General features: G+C 40.9%; 1 protein-coding gene across 2 annotated transcripts in view; it reads left to right on the forward strand.

Moving 5' to 3' along the window:
* Positions 1–18,783, forward strand: part of capn15 (calpain 15) — a 55,049-nt gene that overhangs the window by 14,193 nt on the left and 22,073 nt on the right. For both annotated transcript variants that reach the window (XM_084741074.1, XM_084741073.1), the window contains exon 2: positions 9,163–10,819. In XM_084741074.1, the coding sequence (XP_084597200.1) occupies positions 9,185–10,819 (1,635 nt within the window). In that variant the 5' untranslated portion in view covers positions 9,163–9,184. The remainder of the gene's footprint in view (positions 1–9,162; positions 10,820–18,783) is intronic.

The following is an 18,783-nucleotide window of genomic DNA, read 5'->3' on the forward strand; positions in this document are numbered from 1 at the left end:
AGTTCAAAACATAGAAAAAGTGCAAGTGGTAGGGCTGGCTGTCATTGAAAAAAATCACAATACCAGTATCAGTACCCTAAAGTGATAATAATAGTGTCCGTCATTTGATACCTCTTCTTTTCTACTTCTTTAGATACCCACCACATGAATTGAAGCATTCCTAAAATATTCATTCTGCATTTTATACATTTATTTTTACCATACACCACATTTTCAAAAGTTTTGGTGGCATTTCGGCAAGCTGAACTGGCATCAAATATACCACACTACGTAAACCACACTACAGACTTGTATCGGTTGTAACTGCCAATAATATGTTACATTAAATAGAGGAACGTTTGAGGTGACTGGCTGCTAGTAAAACTGTACAATTTGTAATTTCTTTCTTCATCTGGGTACAAAAATGATCAAATGTTGGTATCTTTTGACTGGCTTTTCAAACTAATTTGATCTTAATACTGGACCGAACCAATAAAACCAAGTTACCACAACACATTGCTAAAACATTTCACAATAAAAGATTAGTTAAGAAATCACAGAGTTCTGTCAACTGAAACACTAGAAGGCTTTTAATTTGAAAGATACAGGAAGCGTTGGGTCTGTCTTAACAGCATAAAGCAGTACCTTTATCAGCATATCAGGTTGCTGTGTTACTTTTCATCCGTAAATAATTGGCAAGAAAAGTTGGTGCAGTCAGCCATTGTAAAATTAAACCAGTTAAAACTTGTGCAACAAATCAAACAATGAAGAACAGGAAACTGTCCCAACCATGGTCCATATCTTAAAAGTACTGAGTAATTCCACTGCTCTGAAAACCCTGGATAATGCCTTTGCAACTGGTAGGATAAAAAATCACTCCCTGTCATTTCTTCAGTTGCAGCTATTAAACAGGTTCGTCATCAAGTGCGCTATAACCAAAACCTTTTTCTAATATAAACATTTTATAAGCTGCAGTATCTACATCTCCAGTTCTCTCCCTGCGTTCACACACAACTGTGCCTGTAAATATTTATCACAGGAGTGACTCACTTCATTTGAGTGTGTTTGTGTGGGGGCTACATCTGGAGTCTGTTTTACAAAGGGGAGTTCCACACAGTCCTAGAGCAATCTGGAGTTATCCAGCCTCATGCAGCTTATTACTAATAACTTCTGTTGCAAAGCTGGCTATCAAGAAGTTCAAATAACCCAAGAGGATGTTCACATCAAAATAGGTGAGGGTTTCAACAAATCAAATTAAATGCATTAAGATCAACAGATCAAGGGTAGCATGAGACGAGGTGAAATTATTCATTCCTTTGTGGAAATTACCTCTACATTCGTAAAAAGTAATAGTAGTAATAACTAAGACATACAATATAACACCAGACTGAAATCTTAAGAGGAAGCGATAGAAGTAGGAGAGAATAGGCCTTAATTCCTTATGTAAACACCAATCTGCTAATTTTAGTTCCATTACAAAACATCGTAATGGTAACACCAAGGCTATCAGGGATTACTGGATGAAAATAACTTGCAGCTTTAGCATGAAGGTAAGATAGTATCTGATTATTTGCAGTATTTATTAGGCTTAATTGACCCCATTTGAGAGTCTTAAAATTGGTTTAACTTAAAATTTGTTTGCTAATCATCTAAAACTACTGTCCAGCTTAACCCAGTATTGTCTGGATTGGCTGAATTAATACGTAGGGGCACCCCACATAGAGGCAACCACATCCACCCACTGATGAGCTTATTAGATAAGTTCAGTTTACTATGAAAATACTTTAAATTGTGCCAATACACACCTTTTAGCTTGTGTTTTAGCTTACACCTAATGAAACTTGGTATGTGTTGCATGCAGCCATCACTGCACTTTACTGTGCGCAAGGTACTCATTATAGTTGGGAGCCTGTTTTTTTTTGTCTGCCAAGTACGCTGTCATACCAGGAAGTTCATTTGGTATTTTGCTGTCAGATACACATCTCATTTACAAGCACAAGATAAGAAGTGTGATCATTACTTATCAGTTGAATGGGTAACAGTGGCATATAGTGAACAATATATTGGGATAAAGACATTCTGTGTGGTTATTAGTAGTCATAGTCAAGGCTTTGAGAAACCCTGTGTTTTGCAAATGCTTTAAAGCACAGTGAGTCACAAGATGAACTGTCATGGAAATCCTTTGTGACAGTCACTGTACACGTGAATGACAGGCCATGTGTTTTATAATATCTGTGAAGTGCTGGCTGACCCCTTTTGTGTTTTTAGCTTAGTCTGATGTCAGGATTAATTCATTAGACTGCCAGATAAGTGTTTGAAGTGGCGATGAAGAATTAATAGTATTCACAGACATGTTTGTCCTCAGTACTTTGGTTTTCTTTCTTTATTAATCACGTTTTTTGCTTTTAGATTTGAAAGGAACCAAAGACATGTCTGTATCAGAGATACAGTATCATCTGAAGATAAAATAACAAAAATAACAAATAATATAACAAAAGTAGTTGAATGTGAATGTTAAAGTAGTTTAGACTTACTGTCATGTTTAATCATCAAGGAAAAGGACTGTCAACATTAAGAGCCATGGCTACTTTAACAGTCTGTTTCGTGGTGATGCTTGTTTTTGTATTGCGTGTAAAGCAGATACACTGCCTCCAATGGCCAGACAGAGTACCACACTTTCCCTTCAGGCCCTGGGCTCAAGGCCAACCTTGGAAAGGCAGTGCTAATGACTGTCGCACAAAGGCCAAATGTCTCACAGTGAGGCAGGGAGAAGCTGGCGAGACTCGGCTCACTTGATCTCGCAACAGAGTTCAGTATGCGGAATGAATCCAAGTAGCCAGCCATAGGCATCCTGCACATGATCAGCAGTGCTTTTGTAGACTAACTCTTAGCCTTAGCATTTCTTTAAACCTCACAGGCCTGAGGACTTCTCTTGCTGACGCCCCATGATACCGGTTTGCTCATTTTCACTCTGAGTTATCAAGCTCTCACCCTTTGGAATAGTCAGCTGAAGTGCCCCATGATTGTTTTACACTCAGTGAAGCATTGAAAAATTGTCCAGGGGTCATTGATGCTCTTACTTGAGTGAATTTAGACTCAGAGCAGGTACTTTATGGGCAGCAGACTGCATTGAGGACCTCATTGCAAAAAGATGGGCTTTCTAGAGGTGAGCTTCTCTCTCTCTCTCCACTGTAAGCTATTGGCGAGCAGCCCAGGTCTGCGACACTGAGGAACTGAGGAGCTGAAGTGGGCACTTTTAGAGCAGCGCCACTGAACACAGGGGGCCAAGGACAAAAGGTGTGTGCATGTCTTCATGTTTATACTGTGTGTTTGTACACACTCTGGTGAGTGAGTAGAGCATGTACACAGAAAGCATCCCTTTAGGAAGAGTCTAAGGATGACAGACTATAATGGTTCATGTACTATACATACAAAGATGTCTGTGCACACAGTATGCAGAGTGTGGCTGTGTAAAAAAAACAGTGGGCTGTGTAAAACATAAATGAAAACAGAAATTTGCAAATACTCGTCAATATATATTCAATTGAGAATGGTACAAAGACAAGATATTAAATATTCAATCTGATTACATTTGTTGTTTTTTGAAAATAGACACTCATTCTGAATTTGATGCCTGCAGCACGTTTTAAAGAACCTGAGATATTGGCAGCAAAACGTTTTAAAATGCTCAAAAATCTCTGTTTGTTACATTTCACAGGTGAATTGGTAACAAGTGAAAGCATCATGATTGGGTATTAAAGGGGCATCCTCAAAAACCTCAGTAATTCACAAGCAAGGATGGGGCGAGGGTCACCACTTTGTAAAAAAGTGCGTGTCTGCAAATAGTTCAATAGTTTAAGAACATTTCTCAACACAAAACTGCAGTAATTTAGGGATTTCACCATCTACAATATTACTAAAAGATGTAGAGAATCCTGATAAATCTCTGCTTGTTAGAGGGAAGACTGAAAACCAACATTGAATGCCTGTCACCTTTGACCCCTCAGGCAACACTGCATTAAAAACCTATATAATGGTATAAAGGATACAACGTGGGTTCAGGGAGACTTTGGAAAAGTGTTGATGATAAGCACAACATTTGTCAATGCTTTTACAAAAGTAAGTTAAGACTTTGCAAAACAAAAGCAAACAGCATGTAGAAACGCTGCTGACTTCTCACAGCCTGAGCTCAACTAAGATGGACGGACAGAGAGCGGAAAAGTGTGCTGTGGTCTAATGAGTTTTCATTTCAGATTCTTTTTGGAAATTATTATTATGCTGTCCCAACTTTTTTTGAAAAGTGTTGTAGGCATCAATTTCAGAATCAGTGGACATTTCCACAAAAGAAAAGTTAAGCAGTTTGTACATCAAATATCGTCTTAATACTATCTCCAGTTCAATAGCTTGAAAAAGATTTCAGATCATTGCATTCTGTTTTCATTTAAGTTTTGCACTGTGTCACAACTTTTTTGGAATTAGGGTTGTAATTGTTGGCCAGAAATGTGGTTGTACTTGTTCATCATGTGCTACTTAGATTTGATAGGTATGATGCTTACAACAGAAATTAATGAGATAATTAAGCTAGATATTAAAAATTCTTTGAGGGCCTAATCACTTTGATAAAAATCTCCTACGTCATTTGCAGGCAGAAACATAATGAATTTTCAATCTCCATGTTCAGTCGAGAACCAAATCAATTGCTTTGACAGCGTCTCCATATGGCTGACACCATGACTTTGCTCTCTTGCTGGAGATGAAAGAGAGCTGACAGTTATGAAAATGGCCACAGGGAAGAACCTGTCATCAAACATGAGGTGTTGACACTTGTTGTTGTTGTCGTTGTCATCATTGCTGTTTGCGGCCCTCAGATAGGCAGGACTTGAGAGAGCTAAGCATGGTGTGAACATGTGCCATCCATGTTAGCAAGGGGCTGCCACTTAATTTTAACTGCAGATGTGGGTGGGGGATGTGTTGTAGTCTGAGGACACAGTGCAGGTTGTTTGGGGATAGATGAAATGCTAAAAATTCATTTTAGGCAAACAATTTTGATGCTTTTTTAAATTTGTACTCGATTGCTGCATCACAAATCATACACAAGGCCTAGTCAATTACTTTTTTACAACGGCCAGAAGTGACAAAGGGATTTACGTTTACCTATGAATTGTGACACAATGCACCTTTTCATTTTTCTCCACTTTTTTAGTGTTCTCAAAAAAGAAACATTGTGCAATAAAGTACAGGAAAAGCCTTGCACCTTTGTAATTTTAGATTAGAACTGACTTGTTTTAATGTTGCATTTAACTTCATAACTACTTATATTTTTTTCAGTCAGTTGGTTTCACCTAAAGTCCCTCTGCTGAGATAAAACTAAAGGAAATTAACGAGTGTCTTATAAATGAGAATATTCTAATAAACAATGTAAATGTCCATAGACTTAACAGGTTTAACTTTTTTTTTCACATTTCTAAACAATCTAAGGGTTCAACAATACTTTTGCATAAATAAATAGATAATTTTCAGATGCTCTGATCAACATGTATCATGACACTTCCTGAGAACTTCTTTGCCCAGTGGAGACATGTAACTTTGGCAACAAATCCCAACAATTAATTAATTAAAATAAATAAATAAATCACGTCTAGCAAAGTGAAACCTTTCATTTATTAAACTGAAGCATTTTTGATAGTATGCCAGAGCTGACGTTGCTGTCTGTCTTTGTTGTTTTGTTGTGATGCTTGCAATGACAGACTAAAAAAAAAAGCTAAGTTGATTTCCCAGTGTTTGTTTGTCTTTACAAAGAGTGTGTTTTTTTTAGTTTGGCTTATTGTTATTATTGGAAGACTAGAGTTTCCTCCTCACACACTGGGCCCTGGAGTGCTGACTGCAGCCCAGGAGAATGAATACAGTGCTAATGGCTCCTGACATAAAGAACTGGGACTTCTATGTCCATACTTTTGCTGCCCTGGGGCTTAAAGATGCGCACAAACCAAGGCACAAATGTAGTCGGACAATAAAACAAGCAACTATTCTATGTGTACAGATAAATATAGCAACATGCCTGCATACACAGAAGTGCACACACCCAGCGGCAAGGACCCACACACAAAGACACCCAAAGAGACACATTAGTATCCCTCCCTGCTGTCATTCTCCTCCTTACCTTGGGGAGGAGAGTTGACGAGAGGAGAGGACAGTATGCTGGGAGCAAGAGGTTGTCTGTAAAGAGCTTCCCCTGGGTTCTGAGGATTCGCCTGGTTTGAAAGGGTTTAATGGAGTTGAACTAAGGGCAATTAGCTGGCCAGGACACATGGTGCTGCGGTGATGAAGAGCAGGACCTAGGTCCAGCCAACTAGCAGTCACCCTTACAAGGCTCTTATATACTTCAGTCAGTGGCATAAAAATGTCATAAGGACTGTAAGGTTTTTGTTTTGTTTTTCCATCTGCTACTGTGAAAACAACAAAGGATTATCAGAATATGTTTTTCATAGAAAAATAGGCTATTTTCACAGGGAGTATAGAACATTTTACAAACAACCACAAACCAATGCTTCCCCATAAAAGCATATAAGCCCCCTTTACATTGCACAAAAACCCCACCAACACCTACTAACTGTGGTGGAAAATCTGAAAATGAAAACAGGCACGAAGACCAAGATTGTATTTGTGGTGTTTTAATAGAGCTTTGCAAAGGATCAGTACACAGTCACACAGAAAGTAAAAGGAACTGATAATGAGTCAAGAATGTAAATCTGTTAGGGTTAGGAGGAGGGGGTTGGGTCAGGATGGACCTGAAGTGCTCATTGGGAGAGTCAGGATGTGATTGTGTCATCAGAAGTTGTTGTTCCGAAGGGAGAACAGCTGTGTTCAAGGACGAGTAACCAGTTAGTGCCTGACAGAACATGAGAAGTGACTAAGAGGAACAATAGTGACCAGTTCAGCATATAATTTTCCCACTACATAACCATCTGCCTTTTGCTTGTAGTGGGAAAGGGTACAATCGGCATTCAGTCCCGGCTCATATTACTCTGCAGTAGTCATGAGTATTTATTGGCTCCAGCTCTGATCAGCAGTGATGGAAACACAACACCAGGGTGATGACGCTTATTTTCTCCCCTTTTCGACAGAGGCAATGAGGGCTTGTCGCCTCTATAGATGCAACTCTTTCACTCCTTTTCCATACACATGTGCTGCTTGGCTCAACAACAGTTTGTCTCAGTGCTTTAGCCCAGCACAGCAGAGTTTACAGCCACTTGAATGTGTGTAAGTACTGATGAAGCTCTCCGCTTTAGTCAAGTGTGTGTAAACCAGTGGTTAAACATCCTATGAGTTGTTCACAATAAAACTCCCCTGTTATTTTGTTGTCTCAAAGCTTTTAGTATGAAGCAGCTAATTCAGGAAATGTGGAGATTTCATCAGCTGGAACATAACACAACTTCTATCAGCTGAAAGCAGACATGAAATGGTAAAATTAAGTAGATACCTGAAAGTACAAACAGCAACACAGGAGAGGACAGAAAAGAACAGAACACGGATTCAGTGTGACGCTGCAAACCTTCTGAGAGCTGAACACACAGACTGTTTAAAAAATCTCTTTCTCTTTGCTCTCCTGCACAGACATGAGCTGTGTCATGGCTTTCCAGCGCACATCAGGAAAAAAACAAACGAAATAGGTGTATTGGTAATGGGAAAAGGGTCAATCTCCTATTTTTAGCAGGTTTACCCTTATTTTAAAAACCTGCATGCATGCACTAATTTTGGTATAAAATTCCAGCCCACCAGCCAAAATATAATAAAAAGGGATAAATGTGAACAGATCCACCAGCTCTGCAGTCATTTTACGGGCAACATCTTTGCCACTGGGATCAATATGTGTAGAGGGTCACGGTATTCTAGCTCTTAGCACTTTCGCTTCCACTATCCTGCTATTCCCACTCTACATCCTCTGTGTTGGTGTTCACACATGAGCAGCTTGAGTGACAGTGACATTTATGGGCTTGTCCAGACAGCAACCACGTCTGTCCCTCTGGGCCATCCCTCTCCAAACCCTCCGTGCTCTCTGGAGGTATCCTACTGTGCTGCCCCTTCCCCAAGGCCCTAATATACCCACTCACTATCGATAAGTCAGATTGACTGAACTGCAGGCACACAAATTGAATTGTACATACAAGTCAATCCACAACAACAGACTGCTTTAGGGTATTATGTGTAGGAGGTGGAAATCAACTGACTAGCCTGACTAGATAGATAAATTGCTCCCTTTGCTTCAGAATCAAAAGTCTCTAAAATTGATTTTGCTCTCCTCACATTTCCCTGTGCAGTGTTTACACTGTTCATGTCCTATTAATGATGTTGATAGTAGTTGTTGCTTTAAATCTAAGAGTATGAATCATTTGTCTCTAAAATATGCCAAAATTTTAGTGCTGCTAGAGTGAATAGACTCATGCATTCAAAATCCATTTGGAAATTCATTTGAGGATGGAGTTGACATGACCTTAAGTTGCCCCTGTCTGCCCTGCATTAGCACTCACCGTGGAAAAGAGGAGAGAAGTGCTAATATGAAGTGGAAGAGATCCCATTCCCATGTGTTTTTTCCATTCTAATAAGTGTCAGTCAGGAAGATTCAAGGAACGCCTTCCTTAGTATTCTGCTCCTCTTCTCATCTTCCTCTGCTCTCCTCTCCTCTGGCTCCTCCTCTCTATGTGCTGTCTTCCTGGCTCTAATCATGTGGCCATTGTGTATGGATTTACTGCCCTCGGAGCCCCCAAGAGGGAGATTTGATTTTTCCCCTGCACCGGCTAATCTTTCCCTCTCACTCTCTATTTTTCTTTTCTAATTCTGTCTGCCTGTCCTGTCCTCCTCTTGCAGTCTCAGATATTTTCGCTGTCCTCTCCTCCTTTTAGATAATCACCCATAGTTGACTGGAAGTATATATTAATTTTCTGGCTTGTTCACAATTTCTAATTTCTCGCTCTTTCTGACCCCGTCTGGCTTCTGTCTTTTCCTTTCCTCCTTCTTTGCTCCACGGAGATCATTGCTCAGAATATTAGTGTCTGAAATAGCTCAAATGACTGAACAGCAGCATACTTAATATGCATGTATTACTGCTAAGCAGTCACAGTAATGTGTGTAACTGACTCACTTATTTGTTGAATTTGTTGTGACTCATTGTTTACTGTTTTCCAGCCACTCTCACTCTCCTGGCTCCATGGCAGCAGCAGTGCGAGGCAGTGAGTGGTCATGTGGACGCTGCACCTTCTTAAATGCCGGCGCAGCACCTCGCTGCTCCATCTGTGAGGCACCACGCCAGAAACCTGACCTTAACCAGATCCTGCGGCTGAGCAGCACTGAGGAGCACCGCTGGGCCTGCCCTCGCTGTACACTCAACAACCCGCAGGGATCTGGAGCCTGCTCTGTCTGCGGCTTCGGACCATCCCCCGCCACTCACACTCCCCCTACAACCACCATAGCCGCCACTGCCAATGGCCTCCCGCCTGCTCCGGCTGAACCCCCGACACCTACTGTCACCCCCACTGTTCTACTTGAGCCCCATGGACAGCATCCAGCTAAGGAGGAAGTGTTGCGAAGGTCTGAGAGCAATGGGGAGGTGGTGGGCCTGGAGGGGCAGCACTCGGGCTGGGCGTGCCCTCGCTGCACACTTCACAACACACCTGTGGCGTTGTCATGTTCTGCCTGTGGCGGGCCCAGGAAACTGTCTTTGCCTAAAATTCCCCCTGAGGCGCTGGTAGTGCCTGAGGTGCGCACACCTGTGCTGGGGTTTCCTGTTCACACAGCAGGGGCTGCCCCACTGCTCATAGACCTAACAGATGACTCTCCCCCAGCCCCTCCCTGCGATCCCCAAGAACCTCCCCATGTCTCCTCACAGTCCCTTTCCTCCCCTTTTACTTCCTTCTCCTCCTCTCTTCAGAACAACCCCGTGCCCCGCAGCAGGAGAGAGGTGCCCCCTCCTGGGCGCCCACCCAACCCAGGCACCAACACTCCCAGCCCCACATCCCCTTCAGCGAACAGTGTGCCACCCCAGCCAGGCCCACAGCGGCCAGCCAAGCCCAAACACGCCCAACCCCAGGAACCTTCCTACCCCAGCAAGCGCCTCAGTATTTTGGAGGAAGAAGACTCTCAGCACCATCCACTGACCCCCCACCTCCCTGTCGCTTCCTCAGCCACCTCCACCTGGAAGTGCCCTAGCTGCTCGTTGCCCAACCCCGGTGGCTCGTCTAAGTGTGAAGCCTGTCGATCGTCACGGGCTGGTGCTGACCTCATTGACCTGGTAGGCTGTGAGACGGTACGATTTACTCCAGCCAGCCCCTCCAGCCCGGACTTTAGTACCTGGGCCTGCTCTAAGTGTACGCTGCGCAATCCTACAGGTGCACCCAAGTGCTCAGCCTGTGGTTCTTCCAAGCTGCATGGCTTTCAGGAGCAGCCGCTGCCCCGCTGCTGTACACACTGTGGTCTCCCGCTGGGTCCTGGCACGGCATCATGCTCCTGTACGCCTTCCTCATCCTCCTCGGGCCATAAAACACGGAAACAGGCCCGGGGCTACCCTTCTTCATCCTCTGCTATAGCTTCTAGTTCCTCTTCCTCCTCCACCTCATCTAGCCTTCAGGAGAAGGTAGGACAGTGGAGCTGCCCAGCATGTACACTGCTCAATGACACCAAGGCCAAGAACTGTGCTGCATGCCACACACCCCAGCAGTACCTCACTCTTCGCAAGGTGGTTAAGCCTCTGAAGAGGAGGGAGAGCATGCATGTAGAGGCCCGTCGACGAAATGATGAGGGCGAGGCCAAGGAGCTTTGGGAGAACATAGTCAGCTTCTGCAGAGAGGTAAGGCAAACCCAAGAAAACACTTTTAAAGTAATAGTTTAGTAATAGTAGATTATTTGACTATTCTACTCTTTCACAGTCTGTGTATTATCAACAGTAGATGGCACTCAGCACGCCCCCAGTTTGTAGAAGCACAGAGGAGTACCAGCACAAAAGCTAAACAATATACTTTACTGCTGTAGACAGGGTCAGCAAAAAAAGCATTTTAGCTGCTTAAAAAATGTCTGCCTAGAAAAATTAAGTGTATGCTTATTTAGAACATTTTCACCAATTTACTGGCAGCCTTTTTTGATAGGAAAACACTGTTACATAAGAAAAATATTGCTTTCTGCAAACCAACCAAACTCCATAGACAAAATCAGCAATTTTACTTCACAGAACACAGGAGGGGCTGGTTAACCACTGCCTCAGTCTTACTTTGCTTGCATTTTTGTGTAACTTTGGTGTTTTAAAAGGGTAGTTACAATAGTGCAAATCTAAAACTGCAAAACTAACATCGAGGCAGCAGCAGATAAGCAAGTCCTATGTTCTGCAGGTTAAATAACTGATTTCACATATAGAGTTTGGTTGGTTTGGAGAGAGCCGTATTTGGCTTATATAACAGCAGTTTCCTGTCAAAAAAAACACTGTCAGACAGAAAAGTAAAGCAGTAAAAATATTCTAAATATGACACTTTGTGTGTCATTAGTTAATTATAAAGGCTTGGGGCTGTCTATGCTATATCTATGTTTCTTAGATTTTTCTCACTTCATAAGTTATTTTTTTTATTGTATTGACTTTGCATCAACTTTAAAGTGGCACATTTTCTTCCACAAATACCTGACACTGGTTGTTTGTTGTCAAGCATCAATAAGTTAATCATGTGTGGACATTTTTTTCTTTTTACCTTTTTACATTTTATTGAATTTTCTTTGGCTTCTCTGATGAGTCAAAATCTACTAATTTCAGTGTGTAATGCGTCACAGGGTGCACATTGCCTTTCAGTGCACAGTTCCCTCATTGTAATTCCTTTTTTTGTTATGGCTTTCTGGCATTGTTCCCACTCCCTCAATCTCTCTAATTTCAGAGAAATGCTAATAGGCTTTGTCATTGCCTCTGTTTGCACTTGCTTCGTTAGCAGAGTTTTAAACGACCGGCGGGTGAGTGTTGGCCACCTAAATGAGCTGCAGATAGTGTCTCATTTTTTATACCCAGACTACAACCTGCCCTCAGTCACAGAGATGTCACTTAATAAAATTCTGGTTCAGAATTTCAAAACCCACTGTGTCAGGACTGTAACTCTTGGGAGGCTCTAATGAGTCCAGTTTTATTGTTTGTTCTGATAAGACTGCTGGGTTGTTGGATGTTGTTTTTTTCATGCAGACAGCTTTGTTTGAGTCACACTCACTAAGCTGTGTTTGGTGTCGACTAAGGACAGGAAATGGAGTTCTTATTTAAAAAGATATTAAACTACTTAATAAAATACATGTGCAGACCTATCTGTGGAAGATAAAAATAATTTCTATCATTCTGAATGTAATTTCTCTTTAAAGTGAACTTCCCTGCAAGAGTTTATTGAATTTTATTCAAAGTTATTAAAGTATCAGAACTGTTTTTCTTGTTAAACAGATGAACGCTCCTTTTTATATCAATACACACTGTGAAACAGAACATTTTCATTAAAGGAACAATATGTATGAAGTGAGTTGTTTCCCCCTGCCCCCTCCTCTCCCTCCTCCCCGAAGCTCAGGCAGGCTGCAGGATGACTGCAGGAGCACAAGACATGCGCATCATTGCAACTTGACAATAACAAGCAGTGATGAGTTCTCCACTGCAAGTTGATCAGCTGTTTATCACTGTCATTTGTCTGTCAGTATAGAGATAAGCCTGTTGTCCTGAAAACAAAAGCTCATTTTGGAGTTTAAGGTCAATGGTTTCCTGCTTCACTGCCTGTCAAACTCCATTAACAAATTGCTCAATTTAACTGTTATAAACATCTCCTCCTTCTAAAATATTATTAATGATTGCTTATGACTCATAAACAGACACTTATTCATTCAGAAAACATTAAGCATTAATTTGAACTCTAATAAATGTGAAATGGGCACACAGTAACACAAGTTATGGGCTAATAAAAATTCAGAAGAGGACACCATGGCTGCAGAGTTGTTGTTAGAGAAGCCAGTATTACGACTTAGCATGTTTCCTCAACCTCTAATGACATATCATGGTCCTTTTATGATTTATTACATTAAGTATATTATAGATTTATCCTTTAAGCTGCATAAATTGCAAAAAATCATTAAGTGTTTTTTTCTGAAGGGATAAAAACTAAATTACAGTGTTGTAATTATGGGTTTGTCTGTTTTCATAACAACCTAAAATAATGATGCCTGTTAGCTGCTCCCAGTGCCTCTGCATCTAATGTTCAATGATCAAGAAGACTTGGAGATCAACTGTGTCATTCATGAGCCCTGATTGGTCTGATTCACAATGTCACAGCTCTTTGGAGACCCAGAGACGTTTTCCCTAGCAACTATAGAGAAGGTGTGTGACAACCTTTATGTTGCTTTTTTGTATCACACACCACTTCATGTTCACTGCAATGCTGATCCTTTGATAACCCTGTATCAAGTTGTCATGGATATGCTTCTCAGGGCTGTCAGAAGGGTTCGTTTGAGACTGTTTAAAATAGCGAGCACCTATGCTAATGAGACATACCTGATTGGACTAATTAAACCTTAGATAAATGCATTGCAGAATCCAGAATTGATCAGATTTGAGTCATTTTTGGGGGCAGGTTTACATCCTCTGATGCATGTCCACTTAATACACCAGCGTTGCACCTATCATGCCATGTTTACAGTAGCATGAAGTGAGCTTTCAGATGCATTATTAATGGCTTCTTTGAAAGTCACAGAGCTCACTGCTGAGAGCGTGGGCGGCAAGTTAGCACAGTAGGAAGGTATCATATCAGAGATCCCTCATACCCACTTTCACTTCCTCTTTTCACAATTTAAGACAGACATTCAGACTAGCCTTTCCTTTATCATCCGTCATCCGTTTTTCTCCTGCAAATATTTTAGGCCTCCCTCTCTCCAGCTCTGCCCCTGTGCGCTCTTCAAAGTACTTCCCCCTCCTCATCTCCTTTTTTTATTCCGTCTCCCTCCATCACATCTATCCCCACATGCTCATCCTGGGTTTTTTTCCCCTCCTCTCTGCTAATATCACAAAATATTCTTTCCCCTTGCCACCCAACACACCCCCTCTCCACCCCGATCCCACCCTCTCCACACGACTGCACTCAATTCTCCAGTGTAGCAGTCAATGTGTGTGTGTGTGTGTGTGTGTGTGTGTGCGTGTCTACGTGCTAAGGTGAACACAGGGCTAGCCTATTTTTAGTAGCAGAGCCAGAGAGAAGAGGAGCAGAAATGATCTGCTTCCCTATAGTGAATGTAATCACTAACAGCATCAACCACTGCAGCTCAGTTTTAGGGGTCAGAGAGATGAAGTGGGGGAGAATCATAAGCAAGAGGTACTGGTGTTTCTAATCCATCTCTGTCAAGGCATTAACACTTGGCAAGCACCAAAACACCAGTTGTGAAAATTTAATAATGATAAAAGCTTTTTGTTTACCCTGTGACAAAGTGTGTATTTGTGCTGTTTGATCACATAAATACAGTGAAAGTTTCAGACTGCATGTTTTCATTTGTTTGGCTCAGATTGTCTTTCTAGACTTGTTGGATGACAGCAGATGTTGTTGCTGATGAAATATACTGTAAGCTTGTCAGAAATATTGATAAATGTTTGATATCATGTGTATAAAATGATGTAATATCCATTATAGTATCGAAAGTACAAAAGCTGTAACAAAAAAAAAAGTCATCTTAGTGCTCATTGAAGACCTTTGTTTCGCTCGGTCTTCATTGTTCCGCCTGAAATTTGGCTTGCAACAAAACCAGACCGTGTCCAGTTTTCTGTACCAGCACTGTGTGCAGGTTGCTGATTTCAGTAAAAGAGTACTAGAATTACTGCCTCATGGTTGTATGCCTCCATCAACCTGACAAGTTCCAGTTTATAACCATGTCTGTATAATATATGTTGTGAAGACTTAAGACTGTAGGAATTTAATGAAAGGTATTGCATGTATGTGTTATTATTAGGGGTGGGACTCGATTAAAAAAAATTAATCTAATTAATTAGAGGCTTTGTGATTAATTAATCTCAATCACATTTTAATGGCATAACAATATTTGCCACAAGAAGCAACATTTTTCAATTTAAATGGATTTTGGTATATGAATCAAATGATAGACACATGCAAACATTTAAACAACAAAATATTGTTTATTTTGCATCAGTCTGACAATGGCACTATAAATCATAATGGTGGCTATATTCAAGCTTTCATAGCACTTTTTTATTTAATTTTAATTATTCAAAGCGCAGCATTTTGCCCATCTGATTATGTTTACTTGCTCTGATTTTGTTGATTAAGTCCTCTTTCCTTGCTCTTTGTGCTTCTACCATGGATAAGCAGGCTGCGTAGTTAAATTGTTTATTTTCTGTCTGTCTTTATGATCGTGAGTCCGCACAGGGTCTTTTATTTTGAAAATCAACCGGATTCTCCCCTGTTTTCCGTGCCTGACTTCCTACCCGTTCGACCTGCTCTGTGGCAATTGACATGCCATCCATCAAAAATAGACTTGCTGCGTATTCTCTGCGGAGCGGAGCACCAAGCCGCTTCTGGGATGCTGCTGCTGCTGGTATAAATTACAGCACTGACCAAAATTGGCAGCGTAACACCCTGAGTGCCGCGGCACAGCCACGCCTGGTGTAAATTAGGGGTCAGTGTGATCGGTGGACCAGGAACTCGTGCACTGACTAACGTTCCGTGTTGTCTGGAGTGCAAACTGCAATTAAATGCGTTAATTTTTTTTTTTTTCTGGTGTTACAGTGAAGTTGACCTTTGACCTTTTGTATATAAAATGTTATCACTTCATCATTTTATCCTGTTAGATGTTTGTGTGAATTTTGTCATAATCAGCGTGTGAAACCTTGAGCTTTGTCCAAAAATGTGTTTTGTGAAGTCACAGTGACCTTTTAACCCCCAAAATCGAATCACTTAATCCTTGAGTCGAAGTGGATGTTTGTTCCAGATGTAGTTATATTCCCTTTAGGCATTCCTGAGACATTGCGTTCATGAGAATTGGATGGACATGAGTTCACAGTGACCTTGAACTTAGGCCTTTGAGTACCAAAATCTAATCACTTCATCCTTAAGTCCAAGTGGACTTTTATACCAAATTTCAAGAAATTCTGTCAAGGCAGTCTGGAGATATCACGTTCACAAGGATACAATTTAACCTCAGGTCACAATGACCTGAGTTTTGACGACCAAAATCGAATTAATTCATCCTTGAATTCAAGTGGACATCTTTACCAGGTTTGAAGAAATTCAGTCTAGTCACTCTAATGATATCACATTCACAAGAATCGGATGGACTGATGGAGTGATTGATAACCTGAAAACATAATAGCTCTGGCCACAGCTGTTGGAAGTGCGGAGGCATAAAAATTATCCTCTTTTGTAGGCCTTGTATTTTTTCTCTGAAAAAAGATGTATTGAATATTCTTTGTTTTGCTAGTATTGTATTTAAGTTTAAAATTCTGGTATGGTGACAACTCTAGAGCAGATAGTGCTGCTGATGGCATTTACTTTAAGTTACTGGAGAGTTTGTCCTAAGCTGGTGGGAAAAAATTTCTTCTCTCCTCACCTGAGTGGAGTTTTGTTTCTCTTGCCCTCTTGCTTTTCTACTCTCCTTGATTGGTTTGGAGAGCGAGAGGTGTGTGTGTATGTGTGCTTGATGGCAGTGCCCCAGAGCGTGTCCGCTTACTCACTGTGCCAACGAGTAAATGCTACTAACAGCCATCAGCACCGCTTGTGAACTGTAAAACCCAGCATGGCTGGAACTGGTTCCTCTGTTCCCTCTCCATGTCACCCTCTGGGGGAGCAACAAAAAGATGCCACATGGCAACGGATTGACTTTGATTTGTTTTTATTTTCTGTCTTTACAACGCTCTTTATGCTACTTGTTGCTTGGCTTTTTGCCACACTTGGGATTTTGTGTGGGGTTTTAGTTTGCATGTTGGATTGTGAGTTGTGACTGCCTGCAGTGACAGGTTTTCACTGCCTGTGTGACAGTGTTGCACGTACCAGGCTGTTCTGGGAAGCTTTTGTTTTGGGTTTAATAAGTGTGGCACTATGAAATCCAGCTCTATAGTTCCTTGTCACAACATTTTCAGAGATCAGTAGGTTGTCTGTACCATGTAGATATCTAGCTACATGCTTACTATCCTCAAATTAAGGCCCTCTTTGCCTGCCAGTTCTGTGTAGTCTGGGAGATGCAGCAGGTTTTCTTAGCTCAGCACCAACTTGGCTGATCGTGGTCTAGCGTGCATACTGGCACACGTCCAGTGATAGAATCAGAGACAGCAGCACCAGGTTCATTTGATGAGGACAGGACAGTCAGCTAGACTTACGCTGACAGACGTCACTACACCCCAGCCTGAACAACGGGAAAAAGTTTTTGTTTCTGTTAATCACACTAGTTTCCAGTGGTGGAATGTTAATGAGTTCATTTACACAGTGAATGTTCTTAGTAACAATTTCAAGATACTTGTACTTTACTCGAGTATTTTTATTTGATGTAACTTCATACTTCTAAACCACCTCATCTGAGAGGCATTTATTGCTTTTTACATCACTACACTTGTCTGACAGCTTTAGTTAATAGGCTAATTACTTTTTCAATTACAGATTTTCAGTGAAAAACATGTATCTCTAAATCTGGTGGATTTTACATGTAAATGTTTGTGAAAACTAAAGAATTAAGTCTTCCTATGAGGTTTAGAAAACTGTGCTTGGATTAGCTGGAAAATGCATCGTCACAAGGCTGAAAACTGACCTGTTTTTCCTACTTCATGAAAAGTTGAATTTTTACAGATATGTTTCTCACAGGACAGAAAAACTACGAATGTAACAATATATTGCTGTAGACTAAACTATCCAACAGTGTATGAAGTAGTTAAAGTTGTTTCTGCATCTACAAATGCAAGTTCAGACTACTATGCAAAGCCAAAGCCTTTTCTCAGCAGCATCCAGAAACACTGCCAACATCTCTAGGCAGGATGTGTGACCTCTGAACATCTGTGAAGGTCCCATTAATGCTGAAAGGCACATACAGATTTTGGAACAGCATATGCTGCCATCCAGGTGATGACTTTTTCAGCACCTGCTTACTTCAGCAGAGCAAAGAATTTCACTTTAAGACTCCAACAATTGCTGTCCCCAGTTCCCAAATGCTTATTGAGTGTTGTTCACAACATTTTTTGGAACATATTTTAGGCTTCAAATTCAGAATGCGTGTATATAAAAAAACAATGAAGTTTGAACATTGTAAATCTGGAGTTTGTACTGTATTGAATTGAAAATAGGTTAAAAAGTTACATACTTTTACTGAAGTAAGGACTTATACTTTTAACAGAATATTTTCACAGTGTAATATTGCTACTTTTATGTAAGTAAAAGATCTGAATACTTAGCCACCTCTAATCTTTACACAATCCAAAAAAATGTGAGTTGCAACTTTGCCACTAATGTTTTATCTTCCATACAGGCAATTCATGTTACTCACAAGGCTGATCCCATTTTACATGCTCTACATTACGTTCAAATCATCAAATATTAAGATATTTTATGCCTTTAATGATATATCTCCTTGTTTATGAGGGACTGCATAGAAAATGAATCGATTTGGGCTGAAATTAACTCAGATATCACTTATTATAACACCAGAATGGAGTTGCGTTGGTTTGATATGATATGTGATTTGATATAGTGCCAAAAACTATTGAACAAACAAACAAACAAAAAAACAACTATGCACTCCAGATGTGAATAGGCTCATTGCTACAGTATAGTC

Source organism: Lutjanus erythropterus, chromosome 17 (assembly GCF_056507025.1).
Source record: "Lutjanus erythropterus isolate fLutEry1 chromosome 17, fLutEry1.hap2, whole genome shotgun sequence".
Lineage (NCBI taxonomy): Eukaryota > Metazoa > Chordata > Actinopteri > Lutjaniformes > Lutjanidae > Lutjanus > Lutjanus erythropterus.